Source organism: Vanellus vanellus (assembly GCF_965231255.1).
Source record: "Vanellus vanellus genome assembly, chromosome: Z".
NCBI classification, from domain to species: domain Eukaryota; kingdom Metazoa; phylum Chordata; class Aves; order Charadriiformes; family Charadriidae; genus Vanellus; species Vanellus vanellus.
In genome coordinates, this window is record NC_138908.1 from 77,683,686 (window position 1) to 77,706,945 (window position 23,260).

The 23,260-nt window shown below is 40.1% G+C and overlaps 1 protein-coding gene across 1 annotated transcript in view; it reads right to left on the minus strand.

Annotated features, from left to right (window-relative positions):
* LOC309683434 (protein unc-13 homolog B-like) overlaps nucleotides 1–23,260 on the minus strand; it is a gene marked incomplete at its 5' end in the record, with an annotated part of 225,302 nt that overhangs the window by 156,189 nt on the left and 45,853 nt on the right. The window contains 2 exons of the mRNA XM_082497718.1: nucleotides 15,745–15,802; nucleotides 18,930–19,000. Coding sequence (XP_082353844.1) covers nucleotides 15,745–15,802; nucleotides 18,930–19,000 — 129 coding nt within the window. The remainder of the gene's footprint in view (nucleotides 1–15,744; nucleotides 15,803–18,929; nucleotides 19,001–23,260) is intronic.

Consider the following 23,260-nt stretch of genomic DNA (forward strand, 5'->3'; position numbering starts at 1 on the left):
GGAGCAAGGGCTGATCTATTTGTAGATCACAAGGCACATACCATCCCCAGAAGGATAACGAGCTATTACTCAGCTGAGCAATGTCATTGCCAAACACTTGAGCCATTACATTCTAATGGACAATAATTACTCTTATTGGGACAGAAACACTGTTTCAAAGAGCTTTCTAATGCCTCACTTTGCTGCTCAAAGTATTTTTTTCTTCCCATCAGATATAACTCAGATTTCAGGTAAAGCCTGAATAACTCTGCTGTGATGGAAAGTTCTTCCAGCTGTGGCTGCATAATCATTGTGAGAACTTCCAGGGACTTAATGCAGCCCAACTCAGTTACAGGTTTGGGATCCAGTAAAAGACATCAGTCCAACAGCTTTAAGAATAAACAAGTCATCTCACCGCGACAGTATAACAACAAGTACAAATCAGTAGTATAATTATCTGTGTCAAAACAATAGTGAACCCAGTAACTCACTAATACTGAGCTAAACTTAACATCAGGGCACGCAAAGACTTACATAATTATGGTTATCAGGCAGCAGGAAGCAAGACACAGCTTCTCTGGGCCAGCAACTCTGCGACACCAATGGCTCAGAAATTTCCAGACTCCCCAACTGCACTGTTGCAGAAGCAGTATCTGGACTTGTTAACCAGTCATCACATCTCACCTCTGCGCTACCAAATGAAGACTTCCCATATGAACCACGGTATCTCTAAGCAACATCTAAAAATAGCTGATTAGCTAAACGTTAATCAAACATTTACAGCATAGTTGTTTATAAAAGGTGGCAGAGTTTCTCCCGGTTCTTACTGGTGTTTAGCATGAGGAAGTCTCTTTGAGGTCATGACACAGAATGCCTCCCCAATGACACGTTTAAAGGATGCAAGGCTCCAGCTACAACAAACATCGATGAGGCATCAGAAGCACGTCGTTTCTCTGATGTTTGCACCATGCACCTACAGCATCCATAGGTGCTAATATCAGGCAGAAATACTCAACTGACTCATAAATAAGGGCCAACTCCAGAAACTCTTATTCATGCTGAATTGCACCTACTTTATAAGCAACCTCACTTCCTTAAACAGAAGTTTTCACAAATTAAGACATTGCTCAGCCTGATTAAAAGCACCAAAACTTGGCTTACAGCACACATTATCTTTACAAGAAAGTATACTGTGAAATGCCTGCACATGGTGATGATCCCATTCATTAACACACTTGACACTTGAATTTTATTAAAGCAAGAGACTGACAAGAACTTGCAGAACCAGCTTTGGGGATGCAGCATCCCCTCAAAAGGAGGGGTCAGGCATTACAGCCCATGTTTCAGCAAAATATCCCTCACAACACACATAGTGTGATAAATTCAAGCACTATCTTCTTCAAACAGATGACACAACAGGTCTTCCATCAGGAAAGTTATAGCTTAGCCTTAGTCTCAGAAGATCAGTTAATTAATAACAAGATGTATAACAATAAACATAAAGAGTCAGTAGTTGTTTTATCCCAGTTTGAGAAATTTCACATGTACCAAAGAATTCTCCAGAGATGAAAACTGCTTCTTTGTTGCTGGACCCACTGTGTAAAGAGTAGGGGGTAAGGCTGAAGGGGCAGGGCAGAAGCATGCTGTTCATGTTTAATATTGAATATTCATGCATATAGGCAGCATAAGAAGAAAACCCATTGGACAGTCACATCACACAGCAGGATTTTACAAAGAGTGGGGAAAATCAAGAAGGGAGATAGCTTCTTTGAAACAAACCACCTCCTGGAAACCCTGTTATTCCTTCCCACTCCTCCTTCCAGCAGTTATTACACCACTACTGCAGGGCAGAATATATTTAGTTTTTATTATACTGACCACAAAACCACTTTGCACAGTCCTGTCATGCCAGCTCTACTAGTCACATTTAACCTCTGGTAACTTTCTTTCTATCAAGCTTCAGGACAGGAAGGAAAGCTAACAGCAAAATTATTACAGCTGGCTGGATGAATGCACTTTCAGAAGTGTTTTTGTTGTTTTAAGGTCTCAATGCACAGCAGGAGCTCCTCCAAAAGGCTGCATTCAGTTGAAATTGCCTCCTGCTTTTCTAGCAGTGATGTCTCATCAGCCACTGAGAGCTGGGGTCCAGTCCCTAAGCTTAGCTATCCTCCACAAATGAGCAAAAAGTTTGACGAAAGTAGCAAGTGCAGCAACACTGGCACTTGGGAAGCAGAAGGTTCATTTAAGGTCTGTATCCCAAAATCCTCACTACTTCTCCAAAATAAATCACTGAGCTTTCACAGTTTTTGTCTATTTTTATAACGGTAGAAGAGAAGAAAGTGTACTAATTGAAGGAATGACTTCTAGCCCAAGTCCAGATGAGATCTCTACTAGCTCCACACCAGGGCATTTGCAACTCACCTCTCCCACCCTTCATCCATTTAAATTGTTTTTCACAATAGCTGCCAACAACTTATTTCCTTAAGCCTCAGACCCCAATACTCTATTGTCTACCAAACCACCAGTCACTTCTCATAATCATGTACACTTTCTGAAATCTTATAATCAAAATGCATACTAGTTTAAAGAGGACTACTGAAGTAACAAGGAGGGAAAAAAAAAGTCTCAAAAGGATATAAGGGCATATTTTTGAGGCTCTTCTATAGCTCTCCATACTAAAAACTCCTAGGTTTTGAGAAATTATTTAGGTCCAACTTTGCAGGTCATGAGTCCATCTTATTGACCTCACCACTTAAAAACACATTAGAAATTTGCATAATTTTAAGACAGCAAGTTATGAATATTCAGTCTTCAGTTTAAGAGCTTTCATAACCTTGTTGTTCCCACTTGAAAATACTTTGTGCTGCTGAAAACACTCAACAGCCAAGAACTGGACTGACAGTCTGAAGTGCAAAGATCGCCCTGAACATTTACCCCACTTCTTTAAGTCTTTTCCTTTCTCAAAATGAAACCAGGTCAGCAGCAGCAGATGTCCCTTTTCTAAAGTTGCCTCTGCCTCACTAGCAAGGTTCTGGGCTGCAGCACTCCTCTTGCTAGAAGCTCTCGCCAGGAAAATGTCTTCCAGCTACCAACAATGCTGTTTCTGCTGCTTCCTTCTCAGTTGCTGTTGTAAGTTTACAATTAGAAGTATATTTTTCATTACATCATCAAGCTAAAGGAGATCACTTGGAAACATCATCAGCACTGGCCAACACTTGCCTTTAAGGATGCTAACATGATTTCAAAGAGAATGGCACGGGAAGATGAAGTAGAGGGAGGGAAGGAGCTCCATGAATGCAAACACCTTTAAAGCAAACATACCACACAACAACATTCCAGATAAACAGGAGAAACACCCTCTGCACAACCCTCCTAAATCTCCGACTAACCAATACCTAAGCACCTCATTTCCCTCCCAAACACACAAAATTGGGTAAAAAAAATAAAGCTATTTAGGACACTAATCTTCATTTTAATACTATACAAAAGTTCAGTTAGTTCTCGGTTATCCTATCACACCTCTGAGAACAGCCCCAAACAATTGAGACATCCAACACTTGACAGCGTGAGGAGGCTGGTCAACACTGCTGATGTCCAAAGAACTAATGGTCTGATCAAAGACAGGAGAACAAGGAGGACAAAACATGTTATGGGAGAAGAAACTGGGAAGTCACTGGTGGAAGACTTCTAAATTTCAGAAAAGGTCCATCTGTGAAATACGGTATAACACTAGCTGGACATAAGACTTAAGTTACTTGGCTGCAGTGAAAATCCATCAAAAATGGAAAAGCATCAGGCAGAATCTCCTCCCTGCTGGCAGTGGTTGCAGTCACCTTTCTTCACACGCCCCCCTTGGCAACACCCTCACTCTTTTTGACACAATGAATAGACACATTCATTTTAAGACCGATGGATCAATTTTTGCAGGTCCTATGGGCAGCAGAAGCCATGCCCTGTAGCTTAAGCAGAAACCTTGCCTGTTGGAACTTGTGAGACTTCCAGACAATGAAGACACACATTTTCTGGAAAAACTAACAAAAACATTGAGCTGTGTGGCCTCTGCAAGAGTTCATACACCAGTCTTCAGGTGTGTGCATCAGTTCTACATATCACAGACAACTGCAGTATCTGAGTTTCAGTTTTCCAAGGCTGCTAAGCACTAGTTAAAGCAAAACCCTACCACTTTTGCCATGATACTGTCTCACTGAGCTTAAATATGCTACAATACCTACAGCCCTTCTGTCACACTTGTGTCCACCAGACATTTCTGCTTTAAGATTTGTTCCTATATGTAGTATCTGGAATGTCTGTGATCACTTCTAGCATATCTTTGCACCTTAGTAAAACAATCACTACAGATTCCCTCCTGTTTTTCAGTTACTCCAACCATTGAATTGGGGTTGTGTGGGTATGAAGACCAACACAAAAGAAGGGTACAAGCAGAAAAATGGAATCATCTTTATGGGAAAAGAAGAATAGCCCAATTCTCCCTTTTTATCCTCAAATTCCAGTAAAAACCACAAGCAACATTTAAAACATGGCCAAAACAAAACTGAAAAAAAAAGAACAGACAGCCATCCACACAAATATGAAGATTCAGTAAAAGAAAATACAATGGAACAGATTTTCTATATGCATGAATATTTTCACTTTCCTTGTACTAGAGCATGCTGCATCATTACGGGATCAGAAAACTTGCAAGAAATCAAACTGTTACGTACTCAGCTGCTCTCCCCATCCGAAATAACTCCAGTTGCCTGCATGTAACACAAATGGCAGCAAAGAATAGGAATGGAAAAAGAAAGCTTAGAAAAACAAACCACAAGCATACTTTTCATGTATTTAAAATGCCTTATAGATTGTGAGCTTAAAAATGTAAGAGGTTTGGTTTTTTTGGTTATAAATACAGCACTAAATATATTTTGGGGCTTACTTTCACTGTCTAGTTTGTTTATACAACATTATGAAGATTAAGATCAATACAAGCTCTAGGAATAGTTAAGCAATTATGCATTTATTAACACAAGTAGACAAAATACTTATCAATACACTACTTAGCAAGAGCAGTTAAACACTGTATTTCCCAGTACACATGTTATCAGGATTACAAACAGAATGCCCCAGAAACCAGAGTCCAGTTAAGAGCAGAATCTGGCCAAAATCTGGCCAAAGTTGCTACGATTCCACTTCTTGCTTTTAGCTAAGATTGCAAAAAACAATTCTAAAAAAAACCAAACAAAAACCTCTTTGTCCTAAAAAAAAAATCACCAGACTAGTAAATAAGCAAGGTCCTGATGAGTAACTTGGCTTCCCAAGGGTTTAGTCCCTACACACATACTACACGTATTTCAATTCTATGGGTGAAGAAAAGGTGGGGAGGAAAAAAAAAAAAAAAGGCACATATGTGAGCTACCCCAAGGAAAAAGAAAAAAAAAAAAAAAAAGGCAAATCAGGTGTTAACCCTCTCTCCCCATCTGGGAAATAATGATGTGTCAGAGTTACAACCAGGTTGCTCCTTTCCTCTCAGACATAAAAGGTGCACAAAGCAATGCAGTTCCTCAGGTACACCTCAGTACTGCTGAATATGTGCAGTTTCCATGAAGTATAAAAGGGTTATTCCTCTCCTGCCTACAGGAATAACAAATAAAAACTTTTTTCTTGTTTACATAACTTAACAAGTGAGAAAAACTGAGGTCCACAGGGTCAAGCACCAGCAGACTACCATCTGAGACATGAAAAATGCTGTTTCTCTGGTCCACGGCAGCAAGCGTGACAAGCCATCACCTGGACAATGCATCTGAGTCAGCCACACTGGCAAGATAAAGATGCACCCAGACCGATCAGAAGCCTGCCAGGATCCACCAGCCAGTGTTTACATGCTCCTCACCACAGAACTATCATCTCAGGCTTGTTCTTTACAACAATAAAAATCCACGGATTTCCTAATGATCAGCTTTGACAGAGGCCCGAGTGTTTTTCAGGGGAAAAGGAGAGGAGAAAGAGGAACACACAACCAAGCTAGCAAAGAAAACAGAAGTAAAACACATGCAGGAAAGCAAGATGAAAAGGGGAGACAACCAGGAGAAGGGAATGGAAACAAGAGGCAGGAAGCGCAGGAGCACCAGTGAGGGACGTGGGCAGAGGGCTGCGGAAAAAGAGGAAGAAGTTGACAGACCTCTGCACTGAGATTTAATTTGCTGTAATAAATAGTTCACATTAAAGAGAAAACAATTTCCTATTAATGTATAATTCAAACAATACCGTATGTGTGTCTCATTCCTGAAAATCTCAAGCCACTAACACATGTGATAGCAACCTCAGCACCTCTTTCCATCAAAAGGTTCCTATCTCAGGTAAACAGCAAGAGCTAAAGGAAGCCAACATTCAGGCATTTGCAGCCTGGATTACTATTAAAGATCCAGAAAAACTCTGTGGTGGCACAACATTATTGCACTCAGACTACCTGCTAGTTAAACCCATGTCATTATTCACAAACAAATGTACATGTAACACCCCAAAGCAACTGGGGAAGAAATAACAGAAGATACTATAAATTCCCAAAACCAGTATGCAGATCAGAAAAACTACAGAGGAAATGGAGCTTACCCTTTCCCAAAGATAAAACTCCCAGACTGACAGCCTCTGCATAAACCACTGTAATCCACACAGAGGAAATGAATGACTCTTTAAGGGGAAACAGTAAGCCTGACCCCTGAAATCAGCTCAGACTGTTCCCAGCCCTTGTTTCCTTGACGGCAAATGGTCTGATGGTTGGCACACCACCACTCACAATTTCAAACTACAACAAGGAGAAAACCACCAAGTGCTAAAAGCAAGCCTCGCAGATACAAGGTCTGACCTTAGAGGAGAAACACCATAGACACAACTTCCATACACCTCCCATAGACAAGAGTCCTCAAACTGACAGTGATATCCCTGAGCCAGCTACTTACCTGTCTACTTTACTGCTATCAAGTTTCTTATGAACAGCATGAACTCCACAAGCTTTCAAAAGCAGATTAGAGACTACTTCCATTCCCAAGACAAATAGCAGCTGATGCCAAGCAGGGTAGAGAGCAGAGCAGCTGCTTTTAGACACCAGCTCCTTACCCTGCAAGTTTTCTCACACTGAGAAGCTGGGTCTTGGCTAACCAGGGCACGCTACAACTGGAGACTAACTGGGAAGGCAATGCTGCAGGAGCAAACAGAAAGAGCTGCAAAAACAGAGAGCAAGGGATTTTCAGACAGAATCTCAAAACTCTGCTTTTGTTTGTTTTTACTAACACCCACTTCACTTCAGCGTCTAACATTTTGGATAAAAGATGAATTTATTAAAGATTCAACACATATGCTGCTTCATTTAAGATTCAGGAGCTAACAGTATATATCTCAGTCCTTCAGCATAATCGCAGAAGACCTGGGCTGACAGTCTTGATATTTTGAAGGTTAATGAAAACAGAATTTCTTTTTAGCCTTTTCAAGTTGTTTTTCTGCTTCATAAAAATAATATGCATAACCTCAATTTGTTAAGAAAAAATCCCTTCCAGATCACCTTTGAGATTAAATCTAAGCCTGTACAAACTTGAATTGAAAACAGCACGAAGTCCAGAGACATACAAAATGGAAAGTTGTAATTCTAAAAACATACAACATCGTACATTAACACTGGAACAGATGATACAGACAAGTCAGACTAGTTACTCTGTGTGCTCTTAAATACCAACAGTGTGTCTTGGTTATCACATTATTTTGTATTCGTAAGTTTCAGTACTCAAAAAATGAGGTTTTATATAAACCTCCAATTAAGGACTAAGCAATGCCAGCAGACTGGTGCCTTGGAAGCTACAACATTCTTGTCGTTAACACATTTTATAAAGCACATCTAAGTTCCCACAGTTAGCTGAACATAACATATGCTTGTTCTGTGTCTCAATTATGCAACTATTCAAGGAGGAACTCCTCCTCCCCACTTCACACTGTCAAGCCTGGACCAGCAGGGACACTGAAGAGAAGCAGAATATTCCAAGTTTTTAATGCACGCTAATTTGATTGCTTGCATGCCATTTTGTTTCATTTCTGTTTACAAGTCTCAGAGTGGCTAGGACCTACTACCCCCATCAGAGCATTATTGTTTCCTGCTGTCCACTGCTTACAATTATGCTGATAAATTATTTAATCCTCCTGTTACATCCCTTGTGGAGCAAAGGCAGAGAGCATCTGAACAGGTAATAAAAGTAAAATGAGGTCAAGAAATTACACTACATTTGGTGCTGATAAAGTACTGTTTATAGAACACAACAGAGCTGGCAAGGTCCTGGTCAGTTCTTCTAGGTTTAAAAAAAAATCTCCTTCTCCCCCAAGACCCTCAACATGGTGCACACAGATCTCAGATTCCGTAAAAGTGTACATTCTTCCAATATTCAACATACTTCCCAAATTTAAATGTATGATATTTTAGTGGAATGAGCTTCTAAAATACAAAACATTGAATAGCTTTTTAGAATAAAGTCACATTTTCAGTAAGCAGGATGACCAAGAGGGTTTCATAACAAGTACCACCATTTCCAGTTCAGTTTTGGAACACCACAGATGAGGGCTAAGACCTCTGGTCAAAAGGAGATGAGAAAGCACAGGAGGGACACAAGCTAGAAGGAGCTGACAGAGACAAGGACAGGCACTAGAATACTCTCCTTGCTCACTACTCCTTTTGTATCACATTTTACTTTAGTTTGGCATTCAGTTGACACTGAAATTTTGGAGTGTCTTATTTCACTAAATGAAATGGCACTTCTGGCCACTTTTGCTATGGCTAAGCAAAATGAGATTGAGAACTGAGAATTTAAGCAGGGCTTGAATCACCATCAAATCATCAACAGTATCCACTAAGTTATTACAAGCTTGTGCAACTCAATAACCATAGTAAAAAGAATGGGGCAGAGTGCCACGTAATTTTATCTACAATGGAAAAACTGTAACATTTCTGTCTCTGCACTAATACCTAGCACAGCTGTCTCATCTTCTGGGCTACAGAGTCACACAGGCTATTTGGCTAAGAGATGTACGCACAAGAACCAACAAAAGTTTTATATACTCCTCATGAGATACAATTTTGGACTATAGTGGATCACCTAACATTACATATACACACAACAGCAAAGATGAATATGATGCTCTACAGCAGCTGAAAGAAGAGATTTGTTGCCTTTTTTCTTCTGATTGTCAATCTTGGACTTTCAGTACAGGCCTCATTACTCAAGGACACTTATTTATGGCTCATGTATGAAGTTGAGCAATAATTTTTCTATCCATTTAAAATCTTTAATCTAAATTTTAAAAGGTTATATTCCACTGTGGTAACAAAATTCATATTAATTTTCTGTTATTGCTATAATATTAAAGGATGACTAATAAAGTTTCAGAGTCCTTAAAAAAAATCCCCTCCAGAAAAAAAAATTAAGTACTCATGAAGAGCACTAAACAAATTATGAAACCTAGAGTGATTAACTGAGCATTTGCTTTTTTTGGTCACTGCTTAGAGAGACACATATCAGTGTTACCAGTGTTCAGCATTCCAGGAAGAGCTTTAGGTTTGGGGCTATTTAAAAGTCAAAGCTTTATTTCCTTGTTCAACACCTTTTAGAACACAGCACGTACTCTAGGAAAGCAACTAATAAAGTACGTTTAGAGGATCAGCAGCAGAACCACAGATCTGCTGTCCTCTAGAGTTCAGCAGTTAAGTCAAACTTCATTACTGTATAATCTTCTAACATAACCAGTGTTTTTATTTTTAACTTCTATTTGCTGAGTACTTTTCCTTAGGCATATCCAGTCCTGAAGTAGCAGCTTTATCCTAAAAACGCAGGAATTTTAGAATAAAACCTTCAAGTAGACCTATCATGCCTTCAGCCAGCCCAGGCAATGAGTACCACAAAGCCACAAGAAAACAAGTCTCCTAGATGGGATTTATCCCAAACAAAAAGGAACAGGAGCTGCCAGTCACCCAGAAGCAGAGATGCCAAGAAACTTGCTTTCCCAGCCCATCAGCAAACTACCACAGAACAGCTCATACAATGGTTTCACTTGTACAGACAAGAGTAGTTTTTCCTCTGCCTAGCTTAATTAAAAAAAAAAAAAAAAAAAAGTCATTCATATGTCCCGTTTTGAATTACACTTACACTGAACATTTTTTGAGGACAGCTGCAAGGCTTACCGTTTGCACTTCGGCCAGTAGTTTTACTCTTACTAGAGCACAGCTTTTCAATGACTGCAGCAGTATCTTTAGCGTCACCTACCCTTGAGAAGGGCAAAATAATCATTGACCTCCTCCTTACTCTTCCCAAACTGGCCTGGTCTAGAGGTGCCGTAGGTAGCTGCTGACCTCTGTTGTTTCTAAGTGCAGAAGCAGGCTGGTAACCAGAAAAAAAAAAAAAAAAACCAGCAAGAATCCAGATGTATAGCATATATCTCTACAACAAGGAGGGTAGTATCACCTCCCAGCAATTGCAGCCAACTATGCTGCCTGCCACTGCACTATTACACATCCCTAGGAAAAATTAAGATGGTCAAGTTACAGCCTGCTTAAAACATTTTGATGCTGCCTAGCCTTGGGAGTCTGATATAGCAGATTATGTTTTTATATATTGTTAGGAAAGAGGGGAAAATAAAAAAATCTCTTAATTGGATGTCATTTCAGCACATGTGCTGCCAAAGGGTCAGTTTACGCAGTTCAACACTGGAGGACAGCAGCCAACATCATCTTTGACTAGAATAAATCACAGGATTCTACAACAGCACAAGATGGCATGCCCAAACGAGTGCACATATAACCCTGCATGGCTATGACTTCATTCCATAGAGACAGGCTGCAATGCATATTCTGCTAACCAAGCTCTTTAAACAAGAGCTTTACACAGCTGCCTTGGACCCACAGCCTGCCCAGACCTGTGCACTCACTGCCACCGCTTCTGCCAGAACTGTACCACCTGTGCTGCAGAAAACCTAGCAGCAGGGTTTGATAGCTCCAACCCAATGGCACATTAACGGCAGCGTAAAGATGTGAGTATCCACAGTGCAACACCTTAAACACAGAATCAGTGTGGATGTTATCAGGGCTTGCTGAGGAGTCAGGGGCAGGGAAGGCAGTCAGCTGTCATTCAACAGACAAAGCTCCTCATCAGTGCCATGGAAAGCACCCTAACCTCAGCATCAGAGTCAGTCTATGCAGAGGAAGGCACAAGCCTTCCCTGATGCATCAGTGGAATCTGAGCTCATAAAAAGAGAACTAATGGGCATCAGGAATGAAGCCTCTCAAAGTCAGGTTTTGGTACTTTTGAAATAGTAGTGAATTTGTAGATATTAACAGAAATCTGCCTTATGCATTTTGCAGAAAAAAGATTTCTTCAAATATTACTGGGAAAGAAGGGTCAATACAACAAATTGATCTGCTATCAAATGACACCCATTCCTATAACGTGTACAAAACATTTTGCCAGCTTTAAATTAGTTAAAAAGGCTGCTTAGGTATCTACAACAAAGTTGTCAAATTTTTTTCCTGCATGCACGTGCACATACACTCCAGATAGGAGAATAAGAAGGAACCCTAAGTGCCGAAGGAGATGTGGTGTTGCTCCTTTCTCTCTGATCTGCTAGCAGACAAAGCACAGGCTAGCTTTTGTTCTTTTTGCTAGTATAACAGCATATCAGAAAATGTATTTCTTTCCTTGTTGCACCAACTCACAATTTGGAGCCACACAACAAATTTACCTTCTTCTGGAAAAAAAAAAGAAACCCAACAAAACCTACAATAAAATAAAAAAAAAAAAACAACAACAACATGGCCCTGGTAGACAGGGATTTTCCAGACTAAAAGACATGCAAGATAGAACTATGGTGTGCTGTGGTCTATCTGAGTCTTACTGTGAAAAAAGCAACACCACAGACTCAATGAAGTGGAAGGAAAAAATACATGCAGAGAAGGGAAGATAAAACGTTCTCAGAAACATTATCAAAGACAAGGGGAGATACATAACCTAGGTGCCATGGAATCAACCAGTTACCTTTTCTGAGAATCATACTAAACAAACCTGTTCTCTTCCAGATTTGTAAACTTCCTGACAAAAGGTATAGGGCAGTATTTACAGCAGCTGACACTAACTAAGACTGCCAAATCTTTTCCATGAAGATACAGAATACCTTTCTCATTCCAGTTTGCACAGTGTCTGCTCCAAGTCAGAGCTGCGTTTAAAATACTGAGTGACTCACTTATGGATTATAATGGACTTTTATGTTGCCAGAAATGATCTTGAGCACAGAAGGAAAATAAATCTATACCTACCACCATAAATAACTTAGAGCTTATTGACTCAATGAATGCCAAAGTAATCAAATAACAGTTTTTCAATCTGCTTCATTTACAGTGAATTTCCAGACAATACAAGCTTGCTTTCTTTTTAATTTACATTCAATTTCAGGTTGTGGGTAAAAGCCAATATGAAGATGGTGCAGTTATCCAACAATGAGGTACCAGGAAATTAAGAATTACGATTACATTTAATAGAAATGCAAACAAAATTGGATCCACGGGTACTATAGTGCTTTGCTTATTGCCTGGGATCACTGACAGTTAAATTAATTGGAAGCATGTGATCTTTCTGGGGCAGAAGAAATATATAGGGAAGCAAGAAGTTGGGAGGTAAGAACAAAATGGCTAAGTATGACCAAGGAAGTAGCAGGAAGTGCCAAAATCAGTAGGGCTTAGAAGAGACAGCACATACAAGAACCGACACACCTGCTTCATTTAAGAATAGGTAGGAAGCCTGAATTCCACATTAACTCAGAAGTCATGGGTCAGATTCTTGTAAGAACAAAGAAGCATTTGAGACTGTGAAAGTGGACCTGAAAGCTCCATAATCTCTGGAAAATTTAGAGCACCTCATCTGGGCTGATACTTCCCATGGCACCATGCCAAGGCAGCAGCCCACACACGACCAGATATGAAAACCCACCCTCACAGAGCAGATGTTGGCTTTCAGACACGGCCCAGCTTTCTTCTCTCACACCTTGCTCTATCCTTCTCCCTCTTCCTCCACAGGGAAGATAACAGAACAAGCTGCACCCGGGCAAGAAATGGGGAAATAAACGTTAAAAAAGGTGGTTTGGGAAAGGGAACAGACATTTATGGAAAACACAGAAGCAGAACAGGGCAGAAATATAATCTAGTTTTAACATGTAAGAACATGCATTTCTCCATTTAACAAACCTGATTCTGCCTGCTGGAGCACGATTTTCCCTAGCTAGAAAAAGAAGCCAGAAGAGTCTTCTGGGATATGCAAGAGGGCTAAGCAGGACACCAGTGGCACATGCAGTTATACCATTGTTTCTTGACAAGCAAGTTATATGGAGTGTTTTGCTGCATCAGGTTTTAAGATAACTTTGTATTTTTTAGGATTTGGGAAGATATTCTCATGGGGCAAAACCTACTCACACTCAGGAGGTTTTTTGCTCATTCTAAATACCTAATCTGTTGTCCAGCTGATCGTGTCCTGCTCCCAGCAGCAATTACATCTCATCTAGCACATCATGATGGAAAATTAAATGAGTCTTACAAACGTTCCTGAAGGTATTTTTATTATATCTAAAAATATATCTATCAATTATTTATCCACATGGCAAGTAAGAACACTCTGTACTCAACATGTTTTACTTTAGCAAAGGGCATCAACCCTGATCCTAGTAAAAGGGGGTTGAGCTCCTGTGTCATATGCAAAGGTCAGGTCAGCTTTCAATAGAGCCACAACCAATGCATCTTCTGGGTTGAATTCTCAAGTTCCAAAGGACTATGCTACATTCAGACAAGGCAACAGTTCCTATAGGCAGAATGACGCAGGCAGAGTTCATTTTTCAAAAATACTTCTAAATTAAATGTCTATTTTATATTTGTCCATGTAAATAATTAGGTATTCATAGATGTTGGATACTTGCAGGCAGTAGATAAGGAAAAGTACACACAGTGCCACAAGCCTTATTGAATTACTAGAAAATTCTTAAATACGTTAATCATGTACTGCTATAAAATATTTAAGATCAATTCTAATGAGTGTTTTAATCCCATGCATGATTAAATTAATTCTTATGTGATATTAACTGTCCAAACCAGGGGCCTTCAATTAATTATTGGGAAAGTTCATTTTCTAGCAAGATGCAAGCTGTGAACAGGCAACATAAAGAGGGCAGCTGCAGTTCTACTCTCTACTATGTCCACTTGCAAGAGCAGAGTTGGTCCTCGAGGGAAGAAACTGGCTACTAGAGCTTGAGGATGCAAAAGCACCATGCTGTGGGAACAGGTGCAGCTACTTTCCCTACATGGAAGCATTCCTCCCTATTTACCCACATACCCCAACACTTAGAAGAGTCAATCAAACCAGCCTCTCTCAAACAAAAGCAAAGTCCAGGGCACATAGCCAGGAAAGTCAGTTCAGCAAACACCACGTTCATTTCTAGGACACTTCATATCAGACTGGTTTTCTTCGATCTTTTGCATTAGGGGTTCTGTGTACTATGCTAGTATAATTTAGTCAAATATTTGTTTCTCCAACATTTCTTATTTGTAGGCTTTACAAATCAATTGTACCCTTCTGACTATTTAAAAACAAACAAACAAAAAAGTGCCTTATTCTTTACATACACTCCTTTAAAAAAAAGAAGAGAGGACATATCTGGTGTTACCTAGGGTACTACAGCTGGAATACTTTTATATATCTTTGTACAAGTTCCAGCCACACAACACATTCAGATTTCCTAAGCAATTGATTAATGTCCATGTTTTGTTGAAGGTAGTCTTGAGATAACATAACAGTACCCAGATAAATTAATTCTACTCAAAAAAAGGTAAACAGTAATTAACATTTCCTAGTGTTAGCAGTTTTGCAGAGATCCTGTAATCAGCCTAATGGATAAACAGCCTGCAAAGTGCAATACACACATCTTATAAGATTTAAAGTAGAGGATAAAAGATTTGTTTAAATTATGAGACTTGAATTCTATTAACACTGTAGCCAAAAGTAGATAGGACATTCATAAGAGACATCACTGAGCTTTCATCTATTGTACTTTAAAAGCAGTGTTTCAGAAATCTAATTTTGCAGACCATCAGATACAGTATGTCCTAGGTTATTTTTCCATCCATGTTTTCAGAAGCACAAAAAAATGCAAGATGAGATAAGCAGAAATTAGTAAAAATATTTTTCATCCATCAACACAGCATTGAGAGGAGTATCAAAGAAATTAGGCATCAAGTACACAAACCTCTGGTGCATTTTAAAAGGCTACTGGCAGTACCTGTCTCCATCTATTCTCCTCCTCTTCAAATTTCATTAAAAAGTCATTAAAATAATATTCAATACACGATGTTTAAAGAGAACATAGCCTGACATAGGTATATGATAAAACTCAGCATTTTCTTATTTGCAACAATCTTACAAGGGTATGACTATCTACGTGACTTCGAACACATTTTGTGTTCCTATCACACATGAGGACGCAAACAGGTTAAAGACTCAATGCTGCATTTCACTTTCTAGAATAAGCTTAGACCAACATTTTGAGGGGCACAGCTTTTCATAACTGACAAAAGTTATTGGCTTCACAGAGATTTTAGTATTTCTAACAAGAAAATATTGTTCTGATGTAACATCATTTGATAACTAACCAGAGAAGGAAATAAAGTACACTGAGAGAAAAAATATTAAGAAATAAAGTCTAACTTACAACACTGGGAGGCAGCACTGGGCAGTGGTTTCCTCTGGACTTCCTCCTGAAAGGAATACTAAAGGAGGAGAAAAAATAAGAAGGAAGAGACCAATAAGAAAGCAAATGGTAACTTCATGAAACAGCTTTCAGAGTACAGCATGCAACACAAGAGAAAACATCCCTGGTAGTATCAAAGCATTAAGCAGTCTCCTTAATATCCATATTCAAACACACTCCTAGAAGTGTCTTCTTTTTTCATGCCAAAACCAGTTGTTTAAAAAGTGTACGTACATCTGGTTAAGGTGAAGTCTGCCTTGCTACAAGCACAGGCCCCATCCTCAACTGTGAGATCTCAAATTAGACAGCTAAAAGATCTGATTCTCCACACCACAATGTCATTGCAATGGGAAGCTGAGAACTGAGTATAAGCCCAGTTACATTTAGACACTCAAGCATGGCTTCAACAGTTTAAAACTCATAAGGGCTCACAGCAACACTGCAGTAGGAGATTGAAGTGGTTAGATAATTGGTGTGCCCAACAGGGCAGTAACATAGTGTTTGCCCAGCCAACACTTACAAACTCTCCTGTGATCCACTGTACATCCAAGACTGAAGAATTTTTAATCTCATTTAATACTAAATTAGAGAACATAGATATTTCAATTACCCAGCTTTGACTTTTTACAAAGCTGTTTGTTACAACATCAAAGGATTCCCTAAGGGAACGCTAGTGGTATTGTTTTGTTATTCTCCTCTGTCTCATATTACATAGAGATATGAGAAAATTAGGACAATTGAGCAAAATAATAAGAACAGCCTTTGCTAGGAAAAAAAGGTCTGATGACAAAGGAAGTGGCAACCTCAGCAATCTGGTATTGCGATCTGTGCAACACAGGGTGACCAGACAGCCTCTTCTTGGATTTGGTAAGGATTAATGACCAGTTCATGACATGGAAGGTGAAAGCCTGCAGACTTCCACTGTGGCTATCTTCTGATCTGTGCTATCTAAAATGCACTAGTGATCCTGAAAGGTGGTTAGTCTTATCATCAGCAAACTGCCAACTCACTGAGCTAACCGGGATTGTGAAAACAAGAACTGCTGGATTTCACAGCACTGCCTGGTTGACAAAGCAGTGAAAGGAAGTCTGCTGATGAGCAATTTCACTAGCACAGGACAACAATGAGTTCTGAATTATTACACTCAGAGATCCAAAAATGGCAGTAGTTTGTTCTTTTTAAGGCATCAGCACAATGGCTATCAACATTCCCAAAAGATAACTAAATATTGTAGGAATACAGACTGGAAAGCATTTTATGACACCATTTAAACTCCAAATTAACCTGCTTCTTGAATACTGCTGTGCAACGTTAGTCTGTTCATCCATTGTCTCAAACAGAGATAGCTGAACTTAACACACAGAAAAGAAGATAAATGCACCAAGTTGTACTTAATACCACGGGGTAGAGCAGGACTCTGCAACCCAAAAGCCACGTAAGAAGACGAGGTCCGTAAAGTTAAGTGGTACAGAGGTGATGAATGAGGATCAGACATTCAATTTCTCCAAATAAACCTGCCTCCAGCTGGTTTCACCACCTAGGGTTTGCTTGCTCGGAGCAAGTAAGATACTTCTTCAGGGAATGCACAATTAAGGGGCTGAATTCCTTTGCTACAACATAACTGACCTCAGTGGGTTCAAAAGGCAATTGACATCCACAGAAGAAAAATCCATCCAGTGTTGTTAAAGACAAAGATAATGCCTCTGGTTCTGGAAGTCCCTGAGCTATAAATTGCTGAAAATTAAGGGAATGTGCAAGGAAGATATCATCCTCACTCTGGGTCGCTGTCAGACATGGGACAAGATGAACCTTAGGTCAGGCCCTGCACAGGTGTTCTTACATTTTTTAATTTTCTCACTGGTGACAGGGAACGTCCATAATAAATCTGAGATTATTAGTTCACAAATACAGAAACATGATTTTATTAGTAGTATTTGATAAAAGCATGTACTTTGCATGCAGGTGGCTGGCACTCCAGAGAAAGGGGAGTCTCACAAAGCTCAGAATATTTTTCGGCAAGTACCAGGTCAGTGAAGCACTAGAGGGCACCTATGCTTCACTGAAGTCCCTGGCACAGACTGCTGCTACAGTCCAAAGGAGCAGGGAGGCACCACAGCACTATCACTGACAGGTCAAATCACAGATTGAGTTTGTCATCAGCTACAAGAGGTTCCCAAACTTCTAGGAAGGCAGGAGAGGTTGCCCTCAAGCAGTTATGTTCTTATACACCCCAATATTGGTCTGCCCTAAGTCAAAAAGAAAACCCACCTTATTTTTCTCCATCTGCACAGTAAACCAAATGACTCCCATAAGGAGCAGAAAAGATGAGATGAAGGATCCCAGAACAAAAACCTCTTAGAGTCACTGGCAGAACATTTTGCAAGTTATCTTGCTATGGAAAGAAACCCATTAAGAGTTTAAGCAAGCACCATGTTCCCACTCAATGATGTTGGCATTGACACATGAAGTTGTTCTGGGTTTTTTTTTTTTAAATGCTAAACTTTTCGTACAGGCATTGATATGTCAGATCTTATTTTCCAAACAGTATGAACTGTAAAGGAAAGCTTTAATCATGTAGGAGTCTCTCTTAAAAAAAAGATATTGTGACTTTTAGTTTATAGGTGTTTAGCCAAGTACACACTAGAAAAAATAGGAAACCAAAGCTGTAGCTAGCAGGTATTATAATACAAGATTCATATAAACTGAGCCATTAACAACTTGATTAAGACAGAAGCTAACAGCTCCAACAGTCCTCAGTTCCAAGAAATATTCAGTATCTTGTCTCCTTCCCAGAAGCAACTAACTGCAAAACGTCCCTTTTGACTTGATTTCACAAATGAATAAAACCTACTATAACTTGTCAAAAATGGTTTCACCCTCTTGTGAGGTAAAGCATGATATTACCTCTCCTTTGAGTGCATGCACATCAACAGAACTGTTCTCGCTACTCGAGCACTTCCAGCACATGGAAAAACATTCCTCTCCTTAACACTAACAGTACACTTGAGGAAACAGTTCTGTAAACAGTTCATGGAAGACTTGTAAATGATGAACATTTAGTAGCTACCTTAATCACAGGGATCCAATACAAAGAATAAGTTATAAGGCATTCAGGGCTATATTCATTTTTCAATTTAGCTATTTACCTCATCATCTCCCAGTGAATTTATTTGTTCTAATTTTCTGGTCCAGTATCTGGCTTCTTCTTCAGGGATATCTATAGCAAAAGAATAAGTTACACCATCTTATTAACCAGGCAAATTTACATTTATCACCAGTAGCATTAAAACAAGGAAGGTATTCCAAGATCACACCACCAAAAAAACACACTTAATTTTGAAGTAATAGGGACTGTCTTATGTTAGCACTCAGATGGAAAACAAACATTGTAAATAGTAACACAGTTCAAGGGCTTACATTGCTTTCTTAAAACCAATTAACCAAATGCACACTGCACAAAGGTAGGAAAGAGTAGGACAGACTGGTTCAGATTTAATTCAAGTATTAGTTTTATGAAGAGCCATTTCAAAATTATATTAATAAACTTGCTATATGCTTGATAACAAATAGCAAGATCAAGAGCCTCTTCTAGAGGCTTTTATAACCTCAAAAGAATAAGGGCTTCTTTTGAATAGAACATCTTTCTTACATACCTGGTGCAAAACAAATTAAGCACCAAAAAAGAAAGAGTCTCTTGTTTTCCTTTGCAGGCAATAAGCCAAATCTTTTGAGGTAATGAACAGTGTTATAGGCAGTCATATTCACATGAAAGTACACTCCTATTTTTACACCACACTGCAACTTCATTGTGAAGTGAATCATAACAACCCCTTTACCTTCTGGAAGATTTACCAAGTTGATGACTGACAGCAAGTAGCAAGCATTATCACCTTTATTTTGGTAACTATTTTATATTTCACACTTTGAAGTAATATAGTGTCCTCGTGGTTTGAAGGGAACATAGACTTCTGCCACTCAAAATTTCACCTCTCAAAGTGCACCCTTAGAGGTGCAGATGAACTGCTGTGGAAAGTTTAATACAAGGCAAGTGAGGTACAAACTATACTTAAGGAATACAGCAAGACGCGCACAACACCAAAGGAAATAATCCACTGAAAGAAAAAGCATAAGTTAGGCTCCCAATTCAGGAGAATCAGGTAATTTACTTAGGGATGAGGGGCTGTAAGATCACTGGAAAGAGAGGAAAAAAAAAGTTTTGGGGTTTGTGCTGGGTTTTTTTAGCCACTCAACATGTCCCTGACTGTAAAGTGGTTGGCTGGTCTTCCCTCCAAGAAGGGGTAATGACTTCTGAAATTTGGGTATTCATGACCCTAAAGTGCAGAAACTTCAGAGCTCACACAGGAAGGAAGCAGAAGGACTGCTCCAGCTAAGCACCACCAACCCTGCAAGGCTCACCATCCCAAACACTGAAAAACGAGGACGAATATAATACCAGTTCAGCTAGTTTTCCTATCTCTTGTAACTCTTTACACTCTGAGGTGCCTCGTTAGGAGCCAAGATGTTTACACCTAACAAGTTTGTTTCCCTGCAATGAACTATACCCCATGAACACAGCCACAATGATATGCTAAGCTATGCATTGGCAAGAATGGGATATGTAGGCTGAGATGGTCTCCAGATGAAAACATTGTTCTAAAAATTACATCTACTCTCGCTCCTGAGAGAAACAAGAAAAAGATTTATTGGTAGGTGAGCATTCCATCGGAACCTATGACACCTTCAGAAAGGAACATACTTACACTTAAAGGAGCTACCTGTCCTCCATGTATCCTCTCTCAGCCAGACAAACCATCATCTTATGAAGACAGTAACCCCCAAACATCTGGAGATAATGGTGGCCAGTGTACTAGAACACGAACCACTTTCAAGAAGAACAAGGAACATGACAGATTTGGTGGAATTTTAAGTTTCAGAAGTAGGGATTTCCTTGGACTACAAATTAATGTCTATACCTTTATAATAGAAACACAACTGTATTTTTATGCAACTAGGCTCATTCAGAAAAGGGGGATAAAATACCCCCACTTGAGAAAAATTTAGGGAACTGGAAACTTAGTACCAGGCCCTAGAAAACCTGCATTGAGTAGAAAAAAAGAAAAACCACAACCTATTTCTCCTTGCTTGAAGGGAGACCAGTAAAGCAATTTATTTTAACCATAACACACAGAGCCAGTTGCTCTTTCTGATGTATAGTACACTGCTTTGTTGTTATATGCTATTAGAAAACAAGGTAAGAGAAACATGAGAGAGTCTTCCACAATTACAGGAGTTGTAGAAAAACATACAGCTTTTGATCACTAGGGCTGTGGATCACAGCTGCACAGATTTATTAAGATGAGCTCCACACGAATTAGGAACAGCATTCAAAGGAAATCTGGACAGAATTGATCTAGAAAGAGGATATCAATTAACTGAAGGGCTATCAGCACACAACCTGATGAGATTCAGGAGGACAAACTCCAACAAGGACCCGACACAATCCAAACACTAAAGCAAAGTCTATAGAATTTTGTCTTTGAAAGCCACCACTTCTCTAAAAGATGAAGAAAAACTCTTGAACTGAGGACTAAAGGTCAGTGTCAAAATAACTCAACTCTGGAAATGAAATGAAATGAACTCAACTCCTGAAATGAAGACCAAAAAGATCTAGGAGGCATGAAGCAATGGACTACCATCAACATTTCATAAACTGCAGTTGTCTCAGGGCAGGCTTCAATGCTTTCCCATAGACCACGGGAATGCCCAGGCATTAAGGAGCACCATGTGTCTCTCAGACTTGTTGATTCCTATCTTGTATTCAAGGTGCCCATTTCATACAGAGCTATCAGACTTTTAGTGCAGGATTGCTGCTATTCTATTGAAATGGCTTCTTATGCAAGTTAGAGATTAAAATCTGCTACTGCCTAGATAGTGGCTACTTTAAGGACATCTTCTTGATCTTAGAGAAAGTCATGTCATTAATACTAACAGCAGTACAGCTACTGCACAGAAAACCTTAAACATGAAGCAAATGGCCCATGAACTTGAATCAAGTTACCTGTTCCGAAGAACAAATGTCCAATGAGACAGAATTCTTGATTTTTTTGAGGATGCATTTTATAACTATTTTTTCATTTCACAATCCATTTGTCTCACCTCAGCTGTTTTGCTGAAGTTGGTTCTTTGGAAGGCAGAGAATGGAAATCCCTAGCACAGAGATCACAGACTGACTGCAAGGCCAGATCCACCATGCAGCTCCTACATCACTGCTCAGCTTTGATTACAAGACCAAGTTACTCCGCCACATTAACTTTTGCTTACAAGATAAGAAGCTGAACTAGTCCAAACAGAGGCCACCTGATACCAGCTCAGGACTCTGCTGACATCATGCTTGGTAAACAAGAGGAGCAAGGCCATATGTCAGCGAAACAAAATATCTAAACAAGAACAGACAGGAGATGGGCAGATCTCTTGACTAGCTTTTATACAAATTTGATACCAACATGGAAAGGTTGCAAGCTCTCCTGTCCTTGCTCCTACTGGTATCTTCAGCTGGAAGGTGTAACCCCTGTCTTCTTTGGGCTCCTGCTGTCAGGGAGCAGTGAGGTCTGATTGCTCCCTAAAGGAAGGGAGATAAGGGAGATCCCGTGGCTGGCGGGGCAGGGGACTTGCCAGCTAGGGCCCCATCCTGCAGCACCTGAGCAAGGCAAGCAGGGCAGGCTCAGAGATCATGGCCAGGTTCAGCCAGGAGCCCAGATCAGCAGGCAGGTCCATGGTGACAAGGCAGGTCTGAGGTCAAGCCTGGATCTATGGGGTCCATAAGCAGGCACAGACACAGCTGTGGTTGAGGCGGGGGATCAGTAACTCCCAAAACACCACTCAGGAGGGAAGGCTTAGAGCAGAGCTGAAGCAAGACTCCTGGGCCCATGAGCAGGGGGTGTGGGTGGGGGGGGTCCCGGGAGATACTGCTCAGTACCATCAAGACTCAGCAGAGCACTTAGAGCCCTAACACCTGGATACACTGCACCACCACAGAAATGGCGACACTGCACTATGGAGACTAGATCAGACCGAGGAAGGAATCAAAGGGGAATCTGCTGCATCTATACAGACCACTTCACTCACAGTGAGACCTCCTCAGCTACCTAAACATGACATTAGAGATGTCTAGCTTGGCAATAACCAGGAGTTTCAGCCCTAAAAACTTTCCTTCACCTCAGGCTTGGTGGTCCTTGCTCTACTCCTTGCACATCACCTTGTGCCACCTGAGTTTTTCCCACATAGCAACGCCTGGGCTGGGGCACACCCCAGGTATGCATGACAGAAACAAGTGCTGGAAGTAAAAGAGATACCCCATCTCTCCCCCATGTCCTAGAAGCAGTCACCTGTCTTCATCTCTTTCCAGCCCCAATTTCTTCCCTTTCCAGAGGTATGGGAATCTTCACAAGTTCTCACTAAAATAACTTTGCAGAGCTGA